Consider the following 23,297-nt stretch of genomic DNA (forward strand, 5'->3'; position numbering starts at 1 on the left):
ACAGAAGTGTCTACAGCGAAGGAAGAAAATACCAGTTCTCAGGGACATTACTAATTTCAGTGAAACACATTTCAGTGAAGTTGATAATGCTCAAGAAGGTCTGTGTACAAGGACACCAAAAACTCCAAGTTATAAACGTAGACGTGTGCTCGGTAAGTCTATTTAATAAACCTAAAATTTTACATGATCTTATTTAATAATATACATGATTGCAGGTGTGTCTCTGGACTCAAACCAGTCTACAAAAACTACAGAGAAGAGAAGTTGTTTTACTGTTTTGTCATGTAAGAATGTATATGTATCTAAATCTAAACAAATAGTTTGAAAAATGAAGTACATGTTTCTAAACAAAAGAATGTTTTTGGTAGTGTTTTTTATAATTTTTACAAAATTGTGTAGCTAAAGATCAGAGGTCAACAGAGACAAACACCACACATGTACCAAACAAGAGGAAGCAACGACAGAACAAAATATCAGTTGGATATGACATTCCCAATATAGACCAACTACACGATGATCATATTGAAGATGATCTAGAAGAAATGAATGATTGTGATGTTGATATTGAAGGTGATTTGTTTTCATATGTGTTTTAATAGTATTGATGTTACAGAATTTGTACCTCTTTGTCCTAACGTTTTTGTACCTATTTTCATTGTACAGGAATAATTGAGGAAATTGATGCTGACCTAGAGTTTGATGTTAGCTCACAAGAAACTACAGACTCTGAAAATGATGATCTCGGCGTAGATGTATCTAACGCAAACATAACATATCCATTTAGGCAGGAAGTCAAAAGAAAAACTAAACCTCTTAGAAAGAGTTCTATATGTAAATCAAGAGGTATATGATATATTCAATTTGCATGTGAATTTCATTATGATTGTATTTGCTATAATATTAAAAGTATATTGTCGTTTTTAACATATGCAGATTATATAGATGAGGGTGATCCATCATACACATGTTCCCATTGTGGTGCTATTATGTGGTATGGAGAACGGATTAACAGGCGCAGGAATACACATACTCCTTCTTTTACTTTATGTTGTGGGCAAGGTCAAGTTGTGCTGCCCCTTCTAAAAGAACCACCAGAAGTACTGAAAAAGTTAATGATGGGAGATGACAAGTTAAGCAAACATTTTCAGAAAAATCTCAGAACTTATAATATGGTTTTCTCATTTACTTCGCTTGGAGGAAAAGTTGAAAGATCCGTGAAGAAAGGTGTTGGTCCAGATATGTTTCAGTTGCACGGAGAAAATTACCATCTACTTGGGAGTTTGAGACCACCAGATGGTAAGACAGCCAAATTTGGACAGCTATACATAGCTGACACTGAAAATGAAGTGAAAAACAGAGCCAATTGTTTGAGGTAACCATTGATGCTTTGAACAGTTTGTTATATTATGATATGCGACCTCTGATTTGTTCAGCATTCTAACATTTGGGTTTTTTTTGTTGTATTTTACAGCAAGAGTAGCATGAGTGTAAAAGTAAAAAAAGCTGATACTTTGAAGGAAGAAATCATTGAGGTTTTGATGAAGATGTTGAATGAAGTGAATCCCTATGTTAAGCAGTTTAGGTCTGCCAGAGAACGATTTGATACAAATCCTGAAGATGCATTTCACATGAGGATTATTAGTGATAGGCTCACTGATGGAAGAACCTATAACGCACCTATGGCATCTGAAGTGGCTGCATTAATTCCTGGCGATTTTAATCTTGATATGGATAAAAGAGATATAGTGCTTCAACAACATTCAGGAAAGCTTATGAGAATTAATGAAATTCATGCATCCTATCTAGCACTCCAGTATCCTCTACTGTTCACATATGGAGAAGATGGTTTCAGGCTTGGGATTAAGAAAGGTGTTACTGAAGCTACCAAGAAACAGAAGAAAGCTACAATTAGTATGAGGCAGTTCTTTGCATATCGTCTTCACGAACGCAAGAATGAGTCGGGACATCTCCTTCATGCTCGACGTCTATTTCAACAGTTTTTGGTTGATGCCTACACCACTATAGAGTCTAATCGTCTACGCTATCTTAAGTTGAATCAGTCGTCTTTGCGATCTGACAGTTTTGACTCTATTAAAGAGTCTGAAAATGCTGGGAGGACTAATATGAATGAACAAGGGACAGAATTTGTGTTGCCAGCTTCTTTCACTGGTGGTCCTAGATACATGAAGAACAATTATTTGGATGCTATGACCATTTGTAAGCATTTCGGATTTCCTGACCTTTTCATCACCTTTACGTGCAATCCTAAATGGCCAGAGCTCACCAGATTCCTTAAGACAAGAAACTTGAAGCCAGAAGACAGACCAGAAGTTATTTGTCGGATTTTCAAAATGAAACTTGAATCGTTGATGGATGATTTAACTAAGAAGCACATTCTTGGGAAGACAGTCTCATGTGAGTTAATGTTTATATATCTAATCTATTTAACTTTTCATACTTACTAATAATTTTTTTTACAGCTATGTACACAATAGAGTTTCAGAAACGTGGTCTACCTCATGCACACATTCTTCTGTTCATGCATTCTGACTACAAGCTTCCCACCACAGATGACATAGACAAGATTATTTCTGCGGAAATCCCTGATAAAACAACAGAGCCTAATCTTTATGAAGTTGTTAAAGACATGATGATGCATGGACCATGTGGAGCTGCGAATATGAATTCTCCATGCATTGAGAATGGATTGTGTTCTAAGGGATATCCAAAACCATATGCTGAAAGGACTACCGTTAATAAAGATGGGTTTCCTGTATATAGAAGGCGTGAACAAGTGGAAAATTATGTCGAGAAGAGTGGTGTGAAATGTGATAATCAATGGGTTATTCCTTACAATAAGGAACTTTCTCTTCGTTACCGAGCTCACATAAATGTTGAATGGTGCAACCAAGCCGGCTCAATTAAATACTTATTTAAGTATATTAATAAAGGTCAAGATCGTGTCACTGTGGCTGTGGAACCTCCTGACCATGTTGTTACAAACCAATTGGGAAGTCTTGATGGAAGTGTGGAGAAAATAAAAGACGAATTCAAAGATTTCTTTGACTGCAGGTAGTAAACATGATTCCATTTCATAAAAGAAATACCCGAGTCAATATATATATAAATGTGAACAAATATATAGCGTGTGTTAACAATTTTTTTGTTTGTTGTAGATATGTTTCTGCCTGTGAAGGTGCCTGGAGAACTTTCGGTTTTCCAATTCATTATCGATCTACTGCAGTCGAGAAGCTTAGTTTTCATCTTCCTGGAAAACAACATGTTATATTCAAAGGTAAAGATAAGATGGAAGCCGTGGTTAGTCGTAAGCTCATTGAGAATACAATGTTCTTAGCATGGTTTGAGTTGTGTAAGATTGATTCACTTGCGAAAACCCTCACATATGCGGAAATACCGAACTTCTTTACATACGATAAGAAGTTGAAGAAATTCAAAAGAAGGAAAAGAGGATTTAGTCTTGGCAGGATTAATTATGCTCCACGTAAACAAGAAGATTCATATTATCTCCGCGTGTTGTTGAACATTGTAAGAGGTCCTACCAGTTATGAGGATATAAAGACATTTGAAGGTGTTCTTTACGAGAGTTACAAAGAAGCATGTTGTGCACGTGGCTTATTAGACGATGATCACGAGTATATTGATGATTTGTTGAGGAGAAGTTATGATAGCTCTGCAAGTGATTTACGACAGTGTTTTGCTATGATGCTTAATAATGATAGTTTAGCATCACCAGAGAATGTTTGGGAACACACGTGGGAGTGTCTGTCGGAGGATATTGAATATAACCGGAGAATATATTTCAAAAGACCAGGTTATTCTTTACTGTGAAAAATTATATAAAATTTCTATAAATATATATATGTAGAGATTATTTATGTCTTGAGGTGGCAGAGGTGTTTAACAGTTTCTGTTTCTTTTTCTAGGACTTGTGTTGAGTGATGAGGAGAAGCAAAACTATGCTTTACAAGAGATTGAAAAGCTTTTGAGACACAACGGGGATTCACTTGAGAGATTTACTAATATGCCAAAGGTTCCAAAATCAAGTATTAACGATTCAAATGTTCTTATACTGGATGAGCGTAGCTATTCGCGCGAAGTGTTGTTGGAAACCCTTGAGAGAGATGTTCCAAAGATGACAGAAGAACAAAGGAGAATATTTGATGAGATTCTTGATGCTGTGACTAAAGGAACAGGAGGGACTTTTTTTGTTTATGGATTTGGTGGGACTGGTAAAACTTTCCTTTGGAAATTACTATCAGCAGCTATTAGATCTAAAGGCGATATTGTTCTTAATGTTGCATCGAGTGGAATTGCTTCGTTGTTGTTACCTGGTGGTAGGACAGCTCATTCTAGATTTGGGATACCTCTTAATCCTGATGAGTTTTCATCATGTGCGCTTGCTCATGGAACAGATCAAGCTAATTTAGTAAAAGAAGCATCGCTCATTATATGGGATGAAGCACCTATGATGAACAAGCATTGTTTTGAAGCATTGGATAGAAGTCTGACTGATATTGTTGGGAAACACAGAAACAGACCTTTTGGTGGAAAAGTTGTTGTTTTTGGAGGTGATTTTAGACAGGTTCTACCAGTAATAAATGGAGGTGGTAGGGCAGACATTGTTTTGGCAACATTGAATTCTTCTTATCTATGGGAGCACTGTAAAGTTCTAAAACTCACAAAGAACATGCGGTTGCTATCTGGTTGTTTGACAACTGAAGAGGCAAATGATCTTAAGGACTTCTCAGATTGGATATTAAAAGTGGGTGAAGGCAAACTCGCAGAGCCTAATGATGGCGAAGCTGAGATCGAAATCCCTCAAGAGTTTTTGATTACCAACTCTGAAGATCCTATAGACGCTATCAGCAAAGCCGTGTATGGTGATTATTTATCCTTACAAGAAAACAAAGATCCAAGATTCTTCCAAGAAAGAGCTATTCTATGTCCTACCAATGAAGATGTTAATATGGTCAATGATTACATGTTGGATAAGCTTGATGGTAATTTTATAAATATTGCTATCGATTTATTAGCTGACTTATATTCATATTTGTGTACTAATCAAGTGTTTTGTAATTTTGCAGGAGAAAAAAAGATATATACCAGCGCAGATAGTATTGATCCAATTGACAAAATTTCATTCAATGATGAAGCTCTGGGTCCTGATTTTCTCAACAAAATAAAGGTTTCTGGTTTGCCAAACCATAGTCTTAGGCTCAAGGTCGGATGTCCTGTTATGGTTTTAAGAAACATAAATCCTGCAGCTGGGTTAATGAATGGAACAAGACTACAGATCACTCAACTTATGGATTTTATGGTTAAAGCTAAAATCATTACTGGAGAGAAGGTCGGAAATACAGTATATATTCCTAGATTGTTGATCACTCCATCAGACACAAGATTGCCTTTTAAAATGCGTAGAAGGCAATTACCTTTGGCTGTGGCTTTCGCAATAACTATTAACAAAAGTCAAGGACAATCACTATCTGAAGTTGGTTTATTTCTACCAAGACCTGTGTTTTCACATGGACAGCTATACGTGGCTGTTTCAAGGGTCACATCAAAGAAAGGACTGAAAATTTTGATTGTCGACAAAGATGGTAAAGCTAAACAGAAAACTACTAATGTTGTTTTCAAAGAGGTTTTTAATAACCTTGAAGAGTCTGAGTGATAAGGTATTCTCGCATTCTGATTATGTTTAAGTTTTTCTGCTGTTGTAGATATTTTAAAAATTTAACCCTCGCAACTGTTTTTGAGGCATGCAGGTTCAGATGATGCATTGAGAATCGTTGGGATGTAAGGGTATCTCTTACTTGTGCGCAACCAGAAAGTGATTTTTATATTTATATTGTTTATGTTCCTTTCATGATTCAGACAAGCATGATTGTTTTCTCTAAGCAAATTTGTTTAGTGTGTTTCTGAAGATGGTTGTTTTAGTTTGACAAATTAGAGTTTTTCTTTAACTGTTATACTTAGTGTTTTTCTTTAATTTAGATATTTATGAACGTCTTTGTTATTTATAACACATTCATTCACAAGAACCCAGATATGCATCGTTATTCAATCAATCCTAAAGCCATATAATACTATCTAAGGCAATGGTTCAATCTTCTTTCTAAATCTACATTGCTTTCATCTAAGTTAAGATCATAGTTACTAACCGTGAGTTGTTGTCTGGATTCACTTGCTGAACGTGGGAGAGAAACTTCTTTCTTCATAGCTTCTGATCGTTCTTTCACCAACATCTGTTCATAAAAAAAAAAACAATCGCTCAGCACACTAGAAAAGTACACAAAATTAATAACTGCCCCTCCTTACTTCTTTTCAACTTACTTGGGCTCTGATCACGAAAATCACTTTCTTCCTTCTCCACTGCCTTGCCAAAGAAAAGGTTCTCTGTAGAAGCAACCTCACCAGACTCCTTTGATAGAACTTCCCGATCTATCAACTCCATTATAGGTCCAATAAACTTCTTCTATGTTTGAGGGAATTATACATAAGCTGTTATGCCAATTCCAATAAATATACACACTTACAAACCAAATAAATAATTAACAAAAATGAGAAACACCTTTATATTGCTCATGAATGAACAATGGCAGATTCTTCAAGGCCCGCCAAGAGGTCAATTTGCAAACATTGAAATGAAATTTGACAAGAAACATCATCACCAAATTAATATACAGTTACCAAATTCTCTAATTAATTGAATAATTAACAAAAAATACTTACCATGTACACTCCGATAATCTCAAATCCTCTTCCATCTTCTCTGTTCGTATTCTCCTATGAAGCCCGTGTGTTAAGACAAGAATGTTTATAAACTACTCTTCTATGAAATGTTTCTTAGCTTGACGCCTGCTCCCGTTCTACATGATGTAGATCGCCAACAATCAATCTGTAGAGCAAAATTTATCAAAACCTAAAGAACCTCTAAAACAGAAGCTTTATAGAAATAAAACAAAACCTTAAGATTCGCAAAAGGAAAAGCTTTAATAGTGATTAGGGGTGGTTACCGTTTTTCTCTTACGATCTGCACTTATATTCTTAGGTTTGATTTGGAATCAGAAGAACATGTCGTCTGGATCTTATGTTTGTTTTGATCGAAAAATATTTTTTGATCAATTTTTGTCGGTGACAAAGAAAACTGTTCGTTTGTTCCCGGAAAAAAAAAATAACAAATACCTAATAAGTTTGTTTTGATAAAACGTTTTTTTTGGGCCCAACCCACTTTTAAAACATGACAGCCCAAATCATAATCTTTATTTTGTTTTTTTGCAACATCATGCCCAAATCATAATCTAAATTACATTTTCATTGAAATTTTGATTAATATTTTGTTTATAAAAATTATCTAAAGAAATAAATTATTGAATGGTTAAAAAATATGAATCTTCTTTCTTTCTATAAAAACATAAATTTAATTTGAAATATAAAGACTTTGTTTACATAAATTCAATAAAATTGATAGCATATCTATAGTATTAAAGAATTATTAACATTTTAATATTATATATGTGCTATGTAGCTTTTTGTAAACAAAAAATTGTACATTTACAATGGAAAACAAAAAAAACGTTATTAAAAAGAATACTAATACCGCGATACAATTCTCTAACATCGTGACACATCTAAAGTATATAATATTTACATGGAAAACAAAAATCATTCTTGCAAAAGCCAACACCCGCGCGGGCGCGCGGGTCCATCTCTAGTTTTTGGTTATTACTAATGTCTTTGTGAGACGAGGATCTGTTCTTCAAGTACGTGACACCAAGTGTCTTGTAGTACACAGCTTTCTTCAGATCTCTGGTCATTCGAAGAACAGGTCTGAGTAGACAGACAGCAAAGAGAATAAAACAGCTTTCGTCAAATCTGGACGGTGAGGCGCCGGGTTGACTATAAATCATAGGTTACTGTAGCGGTAGAAGAAAAGCATAATGAAACAAAAGTGATGATTTGTATATCAAATTGACGTGATTTTTCTAATTTCTACTCGTAAATAAATAAATTATTAGTCTACAAAAAAAAAAGCTTTTAATCACCTAAACACATCACACATGTTAACCTTTTCTTCAACGTAATCTCCACTTTTCTGAAATTTTAAATGGAAAAAAGAAGGAAGGAAGCCATCGCCAAACCAACAACCGTTCGGGTGAGATGAGAGCTTAACGAAAACGACGTCGCAACCGCTATTTTCTCCATCCTCGAAGCAACCAACAATAGCTTCTTCTTCTTCTTCGCACTCTGCATTCCCAGGGTTTCGGATCCTGAGTTCATCTTCTGCAGGTCGAACTCCATACCTTAGATCCAACGGTGGAGTGATAATCGTTTCGTCATCTCTCCCTCCACATCGTTTTTTTCGGTTCCCAGTTGTTCATAATCAATCTCCGAAGATCCCACCCACTAAAAATGGCGGATTCTGAGCCAATTACGCCTGGCCAGGTAAAAGCTCATAGTGTCTTCTTAATCGCAATAGATCTGGAACGAATCGTTTAGGAATTGGATGTGATTTCGACTATATCGTTAGGGTGTGGGAGTGATTGAATCCACCAACTTGGATCAGCTTTGCTCGAGAGAGATTAATGGATTCTAATATCTACAAATGCTAGTAGAGAAGCAACATAGATTGATTCAGTTTTGAATCTCTGTTGAATGCAGGTTTCGTTTCTGCTTGGAGTCATCCCTGTATTCATAGCATGGGCATACTCTGAGTTTCTTGAGTATAAGAGGTCTTCACTGCACTCTAAAGTGTACGTATTCTTCCTTTATTTTATTTTACGGCTCTCTCTAACTTGACAATAATGAGCTAGATCTGCTTTGTTTTGCGTGCAGTCATTCAGATAATAATTTGGTTGAACTTGGTGAGGTGAAAGACAAGGAAGAGGAAGTAGCTGTTTTACTTGAAGGAGTTGGTCTTCCTAGATCAGTCTCTTCAAGGTTCTATAGCTCGCCTATCAAAGCAAACTTGATTAGGTAGCTTTTAGTGGTTTCCTCTTTTCTATTTATTTGGTCTCTTCGAGTGTAGTGCGAGTTAAAATCCTTCTACGTTTTGTCTACTTGTAGGTTTCTGACGATGGAAGACTCTTTCTTGATTGATAATCGAGCGACCTTGAGAGCTATGTAAGTTACTTTATTATCGGATTGGATTCCCATGCTGCTCATCATCATGACTGTATTACTTACTTCCTCTCAGGGCTGAGTTCGGGGGGATTCTTTTTTACTTTTACATATGCGATCGAACAAACTTGCTTGGAGAGTCGACAAAGGTTAACCTCTTCAAAACTTCTGATAAATTTCCATTTCTAAGATCTGAAAACAATTCACGTTTTGTAATATATAGTCTAGTCTACATTGTATCTTTAGATTGTTCGAAGATAGAAACTGATAACACACTTACTTTTTATTTTGTAGAATTACAACAGAGACCTTTTCATCTTTCTCTACTGTCTTCTCATCATAGTGTCAGCCTTTGCATCCTTGAAGAAACACAATGACAGATCACCAATAACAGGGAAATCCATCCTCTATCTTAATCGTCACCAGACTGAAGAGTGGAAAGGATGGATGCAGGTTATTGATCTACTCTTTCCTCTGTAGATTTTCATTACCTTTAGATATATTGTTTTGCAATTGTTTTTTTTTTCATGCTAATTCATTGTTTTGTGTCCTTGCAGGTTTTATTTCGGATGTATCATTACTTTGCTGCGGCTGAGATATACAATGCAATCAGGGTCTTCATCGCTGCTTACGTCTGGATGACTGGTTTTGGGAACTTCTCTTATTACTATATCAGAAAGGATTTCTCCCTAGCACGATTCACGCAGGTCTTATAGATAGTTTCAATATCTATAGTCATTAGTTTATCATCATATATGCTTCTATACAGCATATGTTTCTTTCAAAGATTCAAGATGCTCATGAAATCTTTTACTTTTTCCAGATGATGTGGCGTCTTAACTTATTTGTGGCTTTTAGCTGCATTATTCTCAATAACGATTATATGCTATACTACATCTGTCCAATGCACACTCTGTTCACCCTAATGGTGTATGGAGCCCTTGGTATCTTCAGTCGGTATAACGAAATACCATCAGTAATGGCTGTGAAGATTGCTTCATGCTTTCTCGTGGTCATCCTGATGTGGGAGATTCCTGGAGTTTTCGAGATTTTCTGGAGTCCTCTAACATTCTTACTGGGTCAGTGTCGGACTCTTCTCATATCTTATATTGATTACGGCATGGTTGACTACACATCTGTCTCGTGCTGAATGTTTTTTTCACTGCAGTGTTTGGATGCCACTTGGTCATTTGAACATGTGTTTATGTACGTTGGCTAACATATGGTTTCTGTCCGTAAACAACTGCAGGATACACTGATCCAGCTAAACCCGATCTACCGCTTCTACATGAATGGCACTTCAGATCAGGACTTGACCGCTACATATGGATCGTTGGAATGATATATGCCTATTTCCATCCCACTGTAACTCCCGAACCTATGGTGCTCACCTCTTTTCATATCTTCTCGTGACACCAACCATTAAAATCTTTTTCGACATTTTGATCTCAGGTGGAGAGATGGATGGAGAAACTGGAGGAATGTGATGCCAAGAAAAAGATAACGATCAAGACAAGCATAATTGCTACTTCCTCATTCGTGAGTTTGGCTTTTCTCTGACTAAAGATCTTATGTAATTGATAATGTCTGATGGCCAAGTTGTTTTCCTCATATTTTCCAGGTTGGTTACCTGTGGTACGAATACATCTACAAGCTTGACAAGGTTACGTACAACAAATATCATCCGTACACATCGTGGATTCCAATAACGTTAGTATCAAAACCCTTCTTTCACACAAAACGTCAAATCTTGAGACAGTCTTCCTTTCTGGATTCTAACTTTTGTCTTCATTATGTTGTTTCAGTGTCTACATCTGTCTGCGAAATTCCACACAACAGCTGCGAAATTTCTCCCTGACACTATTTGCGTATGATTCTCAATCTTATTAGTTCATTTCAACCAAGCTTGGTGCGATTCTAAAATCTGAGCACATCTCTAATAAGACTCAATGTCATGTTCTTCCTAGGTGGCTCGGCAAGATTACTCTGGAGACCTATATTTCTCAGTTTCACATCTGGTTAAGGTCAGCAAGAAACTGTTTCCTTTCTCCCAAATAAGTAGGCAAGAAACCATTTGTCTCAAGAATTTACAGAAAGTTGCATGTGATGCAGATCGAATGTGCCTAATGGACAGCCCAAGTGGCTACTATCCATCATTCCGGAGTACCCAATGCTCAACTTCATGCTCACCACGGCCATTTATGTCTTGGTAAAGTAAAAATATAATCTACAAAAAGCCCTTTTATCCACTCTACATTATACAAAGTGTAATTTGTTCTCGTGTTTTGTTTTCCTCAGGTGTCTCATCGGCTTTTCGAGCTGACCAATACGTTAAAGTCTGTTTTCATACCCACAAAAGATGACAAGAGACTGCTCCACAATGTCCTCGCTGGAGCTGCCATTTCCTTCTGTTTATACTTAACCGCTCTCATTCTTCTTCAGATCCCACATTAATATGTAAGCACTTTTACTACTCCTGGTCCATTGCAGCCATTGTTGATATTGGAATGATTCGCTTAGGAAGAGATACAACTCTTGATTAACACACACTAGAACCATATTTCATTCACAGGAGGGACTGTAAACATGAAAGTCGCAGAGTTTTTTTTGTCAAAATTTGCTAAATAGCTACAACACAATCTCATATTGGACAATAAAGATTTGATTTCAAAGATCAGTAATTTTTGAAGCTTTCCAAACGAAGCACCTTTGGGCCAATTAGAACCAAAGTTTCGGGAAATGGCTAAGAGTGAAGCATCTTGTGGCATTTGGACGGCATCATCATCTTAGGACTAGTATTGTTCGTTTTTCTTTCCTTTTGTAATTTTGTCTCAAGTTTCCTATCATATAGTTTCATTTGTCTTTTTTTTCTTTTGTCAAAATACAGAACATATGTATCATCTGTTGAGAAATGATAATTCAGTTCAATTTGAGTCATAAGATAAAACGCCAACACAGTTGAGAAATGAGGTTCGGTTTCTGATAAATCATACAAAGATACGACAAAGGAAGTTTAACAAATATACAAACAATCTCTTTCGCTGCTGCTCACTCGCATGATAATAACCTTTAATTCATTCACTTTCCAGGGACGAAGTTGGTGGCAAAGGCCCATGCGTTGTTGTTGACTGGATCAGCCAAATGGTCAGCAAGATTCTCCAACGGTCCCTTTCCGGTTACAATAGCCTGAACAAAGAATCCAAACATAGAGAACATAGCCAACCTTCCGTTCTTGATCTCCTTCACCTTCAACTCCGCGAAAGCCTCTGGGTCGGTAGCGAGACCCAGCGGGTCGAAGCTGCCTCCTGGGTAAAGCAAGTCCTCTGCTTCTCCCAATGGTCCCTCTCCGGCTACTCTGTAACCCTCAACAGCTCCCATGAGGATCACCTGAGTCGCCCAAATGGCTAAGATGCTTTGAGCGTGAACCAAGCTCGGGTTGCCCAAGTAGTCAAGCCCTCCTTCGCTGAAGATCTGTGAACCAGCCTTGAACCAAACAGCTTCTCCGAACTTCACTCCGTTCCTAGCCAAGAGCTCAGGGAAAACGCAGCCTAGGGCTCCGAGCATGGCCCACCTGCAGTGGATAACTTCTAGCTCACGGTTCCTTGCAAAGGTCTCGGGGTCAGCGGATAGACCGGCGGTGTCCCATCCGTAGTCACCAGGGAACTCTCCTGTGAGGTAGCTCGGGGGCTCTCCGGAGAATGGACCCAAGTACTTGACCCTGTCGGATCCGTACCATGGGCTGCCAGATGGACCGGTGGGTTTGACGGTTTTTCTCATGGTGACACGGCCGGTTCCAAAGACCTCGGAGGCTCCCGGTGAGAGCTTCACGGCCTTTCCGGCAAAGGCAGGGGAGGACAGAGCCATGGTTGAGGCAGCCATTAGAACTTTTCTTGATCTTTTTTAGTTTTTGTGTTTTTTTTTTTTTGCGACTGGTGAGAGTGATTGAAAATGGTTGGGGTACAGATCGGTTTTATAGAAATCTTAAGAGTAAGGTTTGTTATCTCTGTAGTATCTGTATCTCTTTCCTGATTGGCTTATGAGATTTTGGATTTGTCCGTTTACGTCCTACGTGTCACTCTATAGTCCACTAGCTTTTGCTAGATTTCTTTAGCTGCGGTGAAGAAACTTGTGGTTAGTAAGCAAATTTGACTGAGTCAGAAAGACAAGATAACAATAAAAGTCTAACCTCCAAAAATTATCAACAACCAATAGAAATCAAGACACTGATATCCCGAGATAAAGCAAAATATTATCTTCAAGTTTTTTCATTCGCTTTCACTTTATAAATACCAAAACATAATTGGTAAAGGATCAATAAGGTGATGATTCTTATGATTACTTAAAAAGAACGCAAAAACGGTATTGTGATTCAACTTACACAAGCGTTGGTTTCTTCTCTCTTTACTTTCTTGCCTTTGTTGTGATTCAAAGACATAAACACTCTTGAAGAGAGAACACGTTGAATGTCTTACATTGTTAATATATCTCTCATTTCATTTCTCAACATCCAACACACAATTCTCTATACTACGTATTACAGACACACACGTTAACAACTACAACGTTAAACCTTACCTCTAATAACCACTCCTAATGTCTAGCGAGCTAGACTTTTTCACTCTTCCTTGTTGGCTTAACTAAACTGACTAGATTTTACTTTTTTTTTTTTTTGAATTTATTCTTTGTGACCAAAGTTACAACTCAACTCCTCTTTAGCTTCTTTGTTGGCTCTTATTTCTTCTTCATCTTGACTTGCATTTCAAGCTTTCTTCTTCTTCTTCTTCTACTACTTTTGCTTCTTTTTCTCTTGAACACTACCATTTTTTCTTTGTAGGTTTTAGTCAAATGGTAGTGCTCAAGACACTGTTCCCAGTTACAAGGAAGAGATAAGTGAGAACTGAGCTCCGATTCTATCTGAGCTCGGAGTAATATGTTCGTTGCTGCTCTCTTCTGTCGATCTTCCCACTCTTCTTCTCCGATCATCCAGAGAAACATTCTGCGTAGATTTCTATATCGTCTCCATGTTCGATGCCTTCATCTTCTTCACTCCCTTAGTGAGAAAGAAACAAAAAAGGAAAATTTTGATGAGTATATTTTTGAGTGATGTCGAAAACAGAGTAAGGGTCACGCGCCATGAGGGAGAAGCGCGTTGGAGATTCTTTGAGTAGAAAAAGAAGAGAATGTGGAACTGTAAAACTGTTAGGACACAGATGCTCGCACTTTGTCTCAAGTTGTTAGTTACGGCACACACGCGCGGCGCGGGATAGGTATGATGTATTTGCATTCTTGTTCTAGTGATCAATAAAATCTGGACGAGATCTCAGGGATATAGGAAACAAACTCCGTTAACAAATTCAGTGTGTCATTTACTTTATGCTCTATATCAGTATATTGTTCGTTGGTTATATCACAAAGAGAAATGTTAATTAAAATTAAAAACATGTGTATTTATGTTACATGCTTATCTTGGTTGTGCTATGTTTTTAAATCTTCAAACTTGTGTTTGAATTTCAAGCAGCATTCAAATGCAAGAAAGAGCCGTTATAAAACTATTACGCCAAACCAGAACAAACACCGACTTTATCTATGCCATGAGTAGAAAGGATTTAGATATCATGGCATAGATAAAGTCGGTGTTTGTTCTGGTTTGGCATAATAGTTTTATAACGGCTCTTTTTTGCATTTGAATGCCGCTTGAAATTCAAACACAAGTTTGAAGACTTAAAAACATAGCACAACCAAGAAAAGCGCGTAACACAAATACACAGGTTTTTAATTTTAATTAACATTTCTCTTTGTGATATAACCAACGAACAATATACTGATATAGAGCATAAAGTAAATGACACACTGAATTTGTTAACGGGGTTCGTTTCCTATATCCACGGGACCTCGTCCAGATTTCATTAATCACTAGAACAAGAATGCAAATACATCATTATTTACTAACGTATACATCAGGCACAAACCTCCTGACACGTTTTTTTCTAGATAGATATCTACGAAGATTAGGAATCAAGCACACATGCATAGATCTCATCTGGCCGCACCAGAGCTCACTGTCTTCACACAGCTGCAATCTTTCCAGACCTCCTCAATGAACTATCTTTGCTAAACTTCCCCTGAGTCAAGGCTTCAACCTTCCACCTCTCGGAAGGTACATCACCATGTACTTCACCAAGTACGTCACCGAGTACTTCACCAAGTACGTCACCGAGTACGTTAACACCAGACACATATTATAGATACCAACGAGCACGTCACACTAACACACAGCTTGGTCACCACACCTCAACGGACACACCAAATGTGTCTGAAACACTTGATCACCCAAGCACACACAAAGTTCACAAGAGATACACACGATGGCTAACTCCACCACACAAAGCGCCAACTCCAACGCCACCAAACTAAGTCCACATCAGACTCCATCGGCCACTACGTCAGACCGAAGGACAACACTCAACACTTAATAAAACTCTCTCTCTCTTTTTACTTAATCTATGGATGCTAATTTCTCATAAGGGCACGTCCCTCCTTATATATAAACCATAGACTTGCTCTCCAAGTTCATTAAATGCACCTTAATGAACTTCCATTCCCATATAAGGAAACTTCCTATTCCTCTCCAAGTAACACTTATTCTCCAAGCAAAGCCTCTTTGCTTAATGGAAAACGTCATTTGTCTTTAACAAGATATTCTCTTTCCTTATCCAATCTCCACTTACACACGCAATCACCTTAGACAATCTCCTTGTAAGCAACTTCTCCACTCGACGTCCTGTCGTACGTCTTGACATAGGTCTTGACACACCTTCTGATGTACATCACGAACTACGTACATCAGAACCTCTCTGGAAATATTATCTACAATTTCCTCTCTTGCGAACAACAAAGAAGATGATCTATCTAGACTCCCTCTCTACTCCAAGAAGACAATCTACTGATTCCCTCTCTACTTCGCGAAGACGATTAAAGCTTCTGTCCAGGAGAATGACGCGAGAACAACCAATGGAAGAAGATCTGGTTAGTTTCTTCAATGGCAGTTCAGTTGTTCGTTTTTTTTTGGTATCAAATGTGAAATTGTTCGATCTAAATTAGGGTTTATTTGGTTTTGTTTGTGTATTTCTTTTTGGTATCAAATGTTAAATTGTTCGGTCTAATTAGGGTTTGTTTGTAATGGTGTGATCCTTTTTTGTTATGAAACCAACCTTATGCGTTATGATGATTGATGATTCTCTTTGTATCTTGTAAGTCTCTTGGGCCCGTTCAAAATAGAGTATACATTAATACTTGTTGTTTTTGGGTTTGACTTATGAATCTTTTTTGTTTTGTTTTTAATACAGGCAGCTGCGGAAGCCCTAATACTCTTGAGCAAGAGCAAGACGCAAGCACCCATTCATCCACTTCCTTCTTTGATCATGTCTCCAAATCTGTATGAGTCTAGATGTTCTCTCATTGGATGCTCACTGTCAGTCCATAAACCTTTCAAATGTTGCTCAACAAGCCACCGAAACATGGCCAAGATCATGTCTTCACAAAACCTTCCAATTTAGTTTTAGGAAAGAACGTGACAGCTTCTGCGGTTGCATCCTCATCAACAAACCCAAACACACAGAACTGTTCTGAAACCAATGATGTTGTGAATCCTTCTGCTTTCACTGAAAATATGTTACACTCACTTATTGAGACAAAGAATTTTGTAACATTTTTTGTGCAAATTGGAATTTCTTGAAACCGTGAAAGTCAGTTTTGAAGCAAACAACAATATTGAGTTCCTGCAAACTAATCTCATGACTCTCCTCTCCCCCACAAGTTTCATCAAAGTATATCCTCAACTTTATCTGATTTTTTATTTTATTTTATTGTTCTCCATTTGGTGGTAATTTGAAATTAACTTAACATGAACTTATGATCTATATCATCTAAAGGTTGGTTACAAAAACAATTGTTCTTATGATACATAATATATGTGTTGTTGTTCTTTATAGTTGACATGTTCTTTCAATGAAACCTCTTAAAGCAATGAGATGGATCTGTTGAGATTAAAAGTGTAATCATGTTTAAGTTATGAAAACAATGATAGAGAGGTATGTTTCCTCGAGTGATCGAAAGGACATATTGAATTGAAATGCACAAAGATGTATTTTATTACATAGTATAGCTCAGCAAACACAAACTATATATTAAGCATAATGGTACTTGATGGTTGTTGGGTTCTTCTCAAAGATATGCAAACAAATTGGTAATGATATTATATCAGCAAGAGAAGGTAATGAACAGTAAACAATACAAACCCAAGATAGAACATGAGATAAAGGTAAATTCAGTTTAATTTCTAGACAAGTTAATCGATTAATTACAGTTCCTAGCACAATGATATGTCTCACATGACTTATGATCCATGTTCTAGAATGCGGACGTTTAGCCGACAAGGCGCTCGGCGTTGAATCTTGCCTCGATTTTAGCCAAATCGGTATAATTAATTGGAGAAGCAATAAAACGCTTTGAAAACCGATTTATTCAGCTAAATTTTAGACTCTGGTGACAAATGATTGGCCCTGGTACATGCCCAGTTGTCTGAGAAGAGTGGAGACTTCTCCTTGTATTTATAGTGGGCTGAAGACTCCTCTTAGAGTAAAATTAGTTGATGACGTAAAAATGCAGTTGGTTTAAAAAAAAAAAATTATTGACTCGGCGCAGTTTGAAAGAAAAGAAAAGTTACACTGTAGAAGAATCAAACCATACACCTCTGGCCGCAAGTTATGACTCTTGTAGCACTGGCATACATTGTTTCTTTGTCTAACTTTCACATGTATATATATATATATATCTTTATTTATTTATAATTAAAAATAATAAAAACTAGTCCCGCGTATACCTCAATTAATCTTCAATTTTTCGATAACTCGTTCGGCCCGGAGTCACCATCCGACTAACGCCTAGCGTAGTTCCAAACGAGACTATCATCGGTAGATGAGATATGCGAAAGTACATACCTCGTTGATGGCCAGCATATGTTCATTATTCTGCTTGCATATGTCCTTTATTCTTCTTAACCTTCTTCAGCTTCCTCAAGAAATACATATTTAAGAGTGCAAATTTATTGTTAAGACATCAAGTTGATAACTTAGCAACCAAAAGAAAATGAGAAAAAAAAAACAGAAGAGAGTTGGAATAAGTTACTAAACAGAACTTGTACTTGGCACGGATCTCGTTAGTGGCCCATAGGTTCATAAGGTAAATCTTGGGTAGCACATCACTCATGATCATACCAACTCAAGGTACATGTACAGAAGAGGTTCAAAATGTCGCATCAACACACACATGCGCGCGTCATCATCATCAGTCATCGTCATACATCATTCTCTGACAATCCTTTACCTTTTGGTACTAAGCTGAAACTTCTCATTTGAAGTGTTGTTTGTCTAGTGATGGGATGGGCTAGTTTCCCTTAAAACTTCTCCTCTTTGGACATGTTTCATAGCTTTACTTGCTTTTACTGATTCTCTTTTTTTGGGTTTGGTCTACATTGGGGATTACTGGTTTGGCAGGTCGTAGAGATTTGGCTTTACGAAAGATCCAGCCCAATTAAGAGATACAGACGCTTTACCATGATTTATCTTGAGATCTTTAGGTAGTGTTGTCGCCAGAACTGCAAAGTACTCTTGCCATTTAAGGAAAGAGAATTCAAGCCTATCAAGGCAGTTAAGCAAGTCTTCAATGAGAAGATAGGTACCTGTGGCTTCTTCCTCTGCATATATAACATCATGGCTTTTAAGATCCAACTGAAATGAAAGAAACCAACCAAGAAGATGAGGTTCACAATGGTAGTTATTATGCGTGACGTGTAAGTTTTCTGTTTTCGAACACGAAACAAAGTAAGATAAAGAGACACAAAGTATGTATTTCCAGTTATGTTCAGTTAGTCAGAGTCGCAAACACAGAGTGTAACTTTTGTTTGTAGGAAGAAGGAAGCGTACATGTACAATAGGTCAATTGTGTAGTCAACGTCTTATATCTAACAAACCAAAGTGAAAGATACAGTACATAGTGCTTGATTTTGCAAAATTTTGTTTAGTAGATTTGTATGATTTATCTCTTTTGTCATGTAGAAGTCCAGATTTGTTTTTTTGGCTATGTCATTTACAAAAGAAATGACTGAAGCAGAAGCAAAGACAGCTTCTCATGATCAATTGTTGAACTAGAATATAAATCAATCACAATGTAATGACAAGTATGGAAACAAGGTAAAGAGTTTTTTTCATAGCAAGAAACAAATACTCAAGTTTGATGAATACAAAACCTAAAAAATTGTTATAGTAGAAAAATAAAATCCAAAACAGCAGGTTGCATAACTTCATGAAGATATGAGCCCCAAACAAAAACATGTGAGCCTTTTACATGAAAAGGTTGGGTTTGGATGCCTTGTAAGTGGTCTTGAGCTTCCTGCTTGGTGGTCTCACCTTACGGAACACCAAGGGGAACTTGATCTTACTGTTGTGAAACTGTTTGGTGCTCTCCCTCTTGCAAAGTTTAGCCGGGACAGTTGCTGTCTTGATGATCTGGATGCAAGGGAACCTCACACGGTGTCGGGACGCCATCTCAGTGTACATCTGCTCAACAGCTCCGTTCAAGGTAGTGTCACGGTACTCCTTGTACATGTTGTGGTATCCAGTTCTGCTCTGGTACCTCAACCAGATTCCGAAGTTCTTGATGGTTGTCGGGTTCTTCTCAAAGATCTACAATACAAACACAAGACAGAAAATGAGCTTTGTTTCCAGTAAATGCAATTACGTTAGGCACAAGTTACTCGATTCACTACATTTCCTAACACAATGATGTGTCAATCATAACAACAGAATTGGCCGCGAATTTACCATTCGGTATAACATAAGCAACGAGGAGGTAATGAAAAATTAAAAATACAAACCCAAGACAAAACTGTACTAATTGTAATTACTTGCCGGACAAGTTATCGATTAACTACATTTTCTAACGCAATGATGCGTCTATCAAAACTACAGATCGTCCAGTGAGATTATCATTACATAGATGAGTAATGAGAAAGTATATACCTCGTTAATGGCGAGCATCTGACCATTACTCTTCTTGACCTTCTTCAGCTTCCTCAAGAAGTACCTAATCAAGATCACAAACTTATAGTTAAGACATCAAGTTGATAACTCAGCAACCAAGAGAAGAAAAAAAACAGAAGAGAGAGAGTACTAACCAGAACTTGGACTTGGCACGAACCTCGTTGGTGGCCCAGAGCTTCATCCTGTAAATCTTGGGTTGAACATCCTTCTCTGTCGGGAGAGCTCTTCCGACAACCTGGTACTGGTGAAACTGCCAAGGAAAAGACAGAAGACAGAGATCAGATTGGTCTGAGCAAGTAACATTGGAGTCGTTATGACATAGAGAGAAGGGGTGAAAACACAGAGAGAGAGAGAGAGAGAGAGAGAGCTAACCCTGAAAGCAACCATTTTCGTCTCGAGGGGGGGCAATGCGGAAGAAACCTCAAGCGATATAAGCGGCTATGAATCTAACCTTTTTATTATATGAGCGTATGCTAAAACCCTAGTAGTTAAAATTGAATCATTAAGCCCAATGGGCCGATAGTTATAGAACATGTCTACAGCCCCACTGAGTTTTGGTTATTTCCTCGTTCACGGTTTATTATTTTTCAAGTTGAATATGTTTTTTTCGATAGTTTTGTGATTTGTATGAACTTAATACAAAAATGTTGCCAAAAAAAACATAATACAAAAATAATCATTTATATTCATCAGGTGGTGACATTTGGATCGTTGAAAACGTAGCCTATTGGTCAAATCTGTTATATATATAAACAACTAGATATCCAGAAAGTTTTGGTTTGGATTCAGATCGGTTCCTTTTAATTTCAAATTACTTCAGGTCTATAACTAAAATACATATAAATATGCATATAATTTTTGTGTACATAACATGTATAGGTCATTATAGGTATTTAGGACCCAAAAAAACAAAGTACCTGAATCCATAAATATTTAGTCTAAATTCGTCATATTTATCTATAATTTTATAAAACAACTAAAATTAAATATTAATAATTAAAATTAAATATTTTCAAACTCTAATTTTTTCATTTATACTTTATATTAATTAAAATATTACAAATGTAATAATGAGGATTACAAAAAAATACATTGAAAATTTCAGTATAATTACTTACAAGTATTTTTGTAATATTATATATATATAATATTAGCACCTCAGCAAAGAAAAACACGATACATAAGTCATGTGGGTAAAAACTAAATGTATAATAAAATATCATTTTAATATATGTATATTAATTTAAAATAAGATTAGAATATCTAATTAATAAAAATTGTATTTAGTAATAAAATATAACTAATTCTTAGTACAAATTAAATCAATTTTATATACTTAAATCTATTTAAAATCATATTTTGAAAGCTAATCAATAAAAAATTTCAAAATCTAATTAATTATTCGATGACATTTTTTATTTGGTCTTCAAATACAGTAACATAAAAAGTTCAACACAAATATATATATATATATATTTAGTAATTATTAGTTGTAGGTTTTTGAAAGTAAAATTTTGTTATAATAAATTGGCTATTTATGGTGAATAAGTAAGAATGTATAAATAGTTGCTCGAATTTGGATATTATTAATATTACTATCATTATTATTACTATAATTATTATTAAAACCTGCTCTATGCTACTCCACAGAAATACTCATTCTGTTTTTTTTTAAATGTCACTTTTATATATTTCACTGAAATTAAGAAAAAAATTAATAGACTACTATACCTTTATTTAATGTATAATTAATTAAATGAAAATATATTAGTTATTCAAAAAGGTAAAATAGATTTAATGTATAAAATTAAATTGAAAATGTAGAATGATATTTGTTTTGAGACAAAAAAATTAAAAGTGACACTTTTTAAAAACTAGAGGGAGGGTATGTATAAATAGTGTCACGATGTTTGGGCTTCAAACGGTGAAGATCCTTGAAAAAGGGTGAGCATTCAACCACCACATATAACAATACAGTGAGAGACATGAAAATATTTTTGCTCTACTCATTATACATCAAAGTCATATAGATCCGTTGTACAAAGCGAAAAGGTTGTTTTCTGCAAACTACATACACACTCTTTAACCCAAAAAAAGGTACACACTCGGAATCAGGGAGAATCTTTTAACATATTATTTAGAGAAATTTTAATGAGTATATAATAATAAAATAAAAGACAAAACCACAAATTCATGAAACTAGGGACAAACTTAAAAAAAAATCAATCTGTGCACATATGAATAAGTGTCACCGCCGAAAAATAGATTCTATAATAGTGTTTGTAAGTATACTAGTAAAAGATTGAAAGATGACATGCGTCGTCCAATAATCCGACAGATATGTAATGCCTCCAGTCCCATATATATAAAGACAAAGCATGCTATTAATAGAATCACACGCATTCATACGTACTTCGTAGACATCATCACCCACGTGAACTGTAAATGTTCAGTTTCAGTGTGGTTTTAATACACACCAATGATCATGACAATCATACATGTCGATACTAGCTTCAATACGGTGGATTGCTTCGAACAATCAAACACAGATCGTAGACCGAATCATCCCAAGTATAAATTATACATAAAATATTGCACACTCTGACTATATATTACCTCAAACCGTGTTTCCTTTATGGAACGAATTTGACCCGTGAAAAAAAAAGAAACAAAAGTGTTGACGTACGTATGACCTCAGCATAAATGTCAGATCATGTAACTGGACATTGGAACGTACTTTTTTTTTGAAACATAAATTACGTAGTTTATCTCGAAAACAAAACGTAGTACATGATGTTCGTACTTGGCAAAATATCCTAGGAAACCATAAAGGAGATGAGATATGTGGTCCGTGGAGAGCCTAATGTATTAGACGGGCCCTACATTTACACGTGTCAAATTGAAGTTACTTTTTTCTCAGGAGACTTTATGCTATTCTGTATTGATGAGATATTTTCAATTTTCAAGAAAACTTTCAGTGAAGTTGCTTTGTTTTTATATGTCTAGTCATATAAATTTTGTGGTTCAAAAAAATATGGTTCAATACTTTTAATATGA

General features: G+C 36.2%; 4 protein-coding genes and 1 long non-coding RNA gene across 5 annotated transcripts; 3 read left to right on the top strand and 2 right to left on the bottom strand.

The window, feature by feature from the left end:
* The first annotated feature begins 319 nt into the window (after positions 1–319).
* LOC106441803 lies at positions 320–5,692 on the top strand. The gene is made up of 5 exons (XM_048765250.1): positions 320–1,372; positions 1,472–2,415; positions 2,481–3,072; positions 3,135–3,832; positions 3,945–5,692. The coding sequence occupies exons 1-5, from the start codon at positions 987–989 to the stop codon at positions 5,690–5,692; spliced, it is 4,368 nt and encodes a 1,455-aa protein (XP_048621207.1). The 5' UTR covers positions 320–986.
* A 2,392-nt stretch (positions 5,693–8,084) lies between these two features.
* Positions 8,085–12,074, top strand: LOC106437821 (protein REDUCED WALL ACETYLATION 3). Its single transcript, XM_048775271.1, has 16 exons — positions 8,085–8,466; positions 8,683–8,774; positions 8,857–8,997; positions 9,088–9,144; positions 9,218–9,290; positions 9,436–9,594; positions 9,699–9,848; positions 9,965–10,220; positions 10,391–10,506; positions 10,594–10,680; positions 10,763–10,851; positions 10,947–11,009; positions 11,109–11,165; positions 11,254–11,350; positions 11,440–11,598; positions 11,714–12,074. The coding sequence occupies exons 1-15, from the start codon at positions 8,434–8,436 to the stop codon at positions 11,593–11,595; spliced, it is 1,626 nt and encodes a 541-aa protein (XP_048631228.1). The 5' UTR covers positions 8,085–8,433; the 3' UTR covers positions 11,596–11,598; positions 11,714–12,074.
* A 25-nt stretch (positions 12,075–12,099) lies between these two features.
* On the bottom strand, positions 12,100–13,119 carry LOC106437822 (chlorophyll a-b binding protein 1, chloroplastic). Its single transcript, XM_013878811.3, has one exon. The coding sequence runs from the start codon at positions 13,018–13,020 to the stop codon at positions 12,220–12,222; it is 801 nt and encodes a 266-aa protein (XP_013734265.1). The 5' UTR covers positions 13,021–13,119; the 3' UTR covers positions 12,100–12,219.
* Positions 13,120–18,234: 5,115 nt separating this feature from the next.
* Positions 18,235–19,243, top strand: LOC125605717. Its single transcript, XR_007337163.1, has 2 exons — positions 18,235–18,531; positions 18,696–19,243. It is a non-coding gene; the product is annotated as an uncharacterized LOC125605717 (long non-coding RNA).
* Positions 19,244–19,383: 140 nt separating this feature from the next.
* LOC106437823 (60S ribosomal protein L18a-2-like) lies at positions 19,384–20,728 on the bottom strand. Its single transcript, XM_048775272.1, has 4 exons — positions 20,613–20,728; positions 20,375–20,490; positions 20,220–20,283; positions 19,384–19,883 (listed from the first exon to the last, which is right to left on the bottom strand). Exons 1-4 carry the CDS (start codon positions 20,625–20,627, stop codon positions 19,542–19,544), a joined length of 537 nt encoding a protein of 178 aa, XP_048631229.1. The 5' UTR covers positions 20,628–20,728; the 3' UTR covers positions 19,384–19,541.
* Positions 20,729–23,297: the final 2,569 nt, after the last annotated feature.

This window comes from Brassica napus, chromosome A3, assembly GCF_020379485.1.
Source record: "Brassica napus cultivar Da-Ae chromosome A3, Da-Ae, whole genome shotgun sequence".
NCBI lineage: Eukaryota > Viridiplantae > Streptophyta > Magnoliopsida > Brassicales > Brassicaceae > Brassica > Brassica napus.

What these genes read in the sequence shown, in the direction of transcription:
- LOC106441803 (XM_048765250.1), top strand. Translation starts at nt 987, where the DNA reads ATGTGGTATGGAGAACGGATTAACAGGCGCAGGAATACACATACTCCT. An exon ending in AACAGAGCCAATTGTTTGAG is followed by an intron (nt 1,373 to 1,471) that starts GTAACCATTGAT and finishes TGTATTTTACAG; the next exon opens with CAAGAGTAGCATGAGTGTAA. An exon ending in AAAGATTTCTTTGACTGCAG is followed by an intron (nt 3,073 to 3,134) that starts GTAGTAAACATG and finishes TATAAATGTGAA; the next exon opens with CAAATATATAGCGTGTGTTA.
- LOC106437821 (XM_048775271.1), top strand. Translation starts at nt 8,434, where the DNA reads ATGGCGGATTCTGAGCCAATTACGCCTGGCCAG. An exon ending in TGCTTGGAGAGTCGACAAAG is followed by an intron (nt 9,291 to 9,435) that starts GTTAACCTCTTC and finishes TTTATTTTGTAG; the next exon opens with AATTACAACAGAGACCTTTT. An exon ending in TTCTCCCTGACACTATTTGC is followed by an intron (nt 11,010 to 11,108) that starts GTATGATTCTCA and finishes TGTTCTTCCTAG; the next exon opens with GTGGCTCGGCAAGATTACTC.
- LOC106437822 (XM_013878811.3), bottom strand. Translation starts at nt 13,020, where the DNA reads ATGGCTGCCTCAACCATGGCTCTGTCCTCCCCTGCCTTTGCCGGAAAG.
- LOC106437823 (XM_048775272.1), bottom strand. An exon ending in CGTGCCAAGTCCAAGTTCTG is followed by an intron (nt 20,284 to 20,374) that starts GTTAGTACTCTC and finishes GATCTTGATTAG; the next exon opens with GTACTTCTTGAGGAAGCTGA. An exon ending in AGATGCTCGCCATTAACGAG is followed by an intron (nt 19,884 to 20,219) that starts GTATATACTTTC and finishes TTTGTATTGTAG; the next exon opens with ATCTTTGAGAAGAACCCGAC.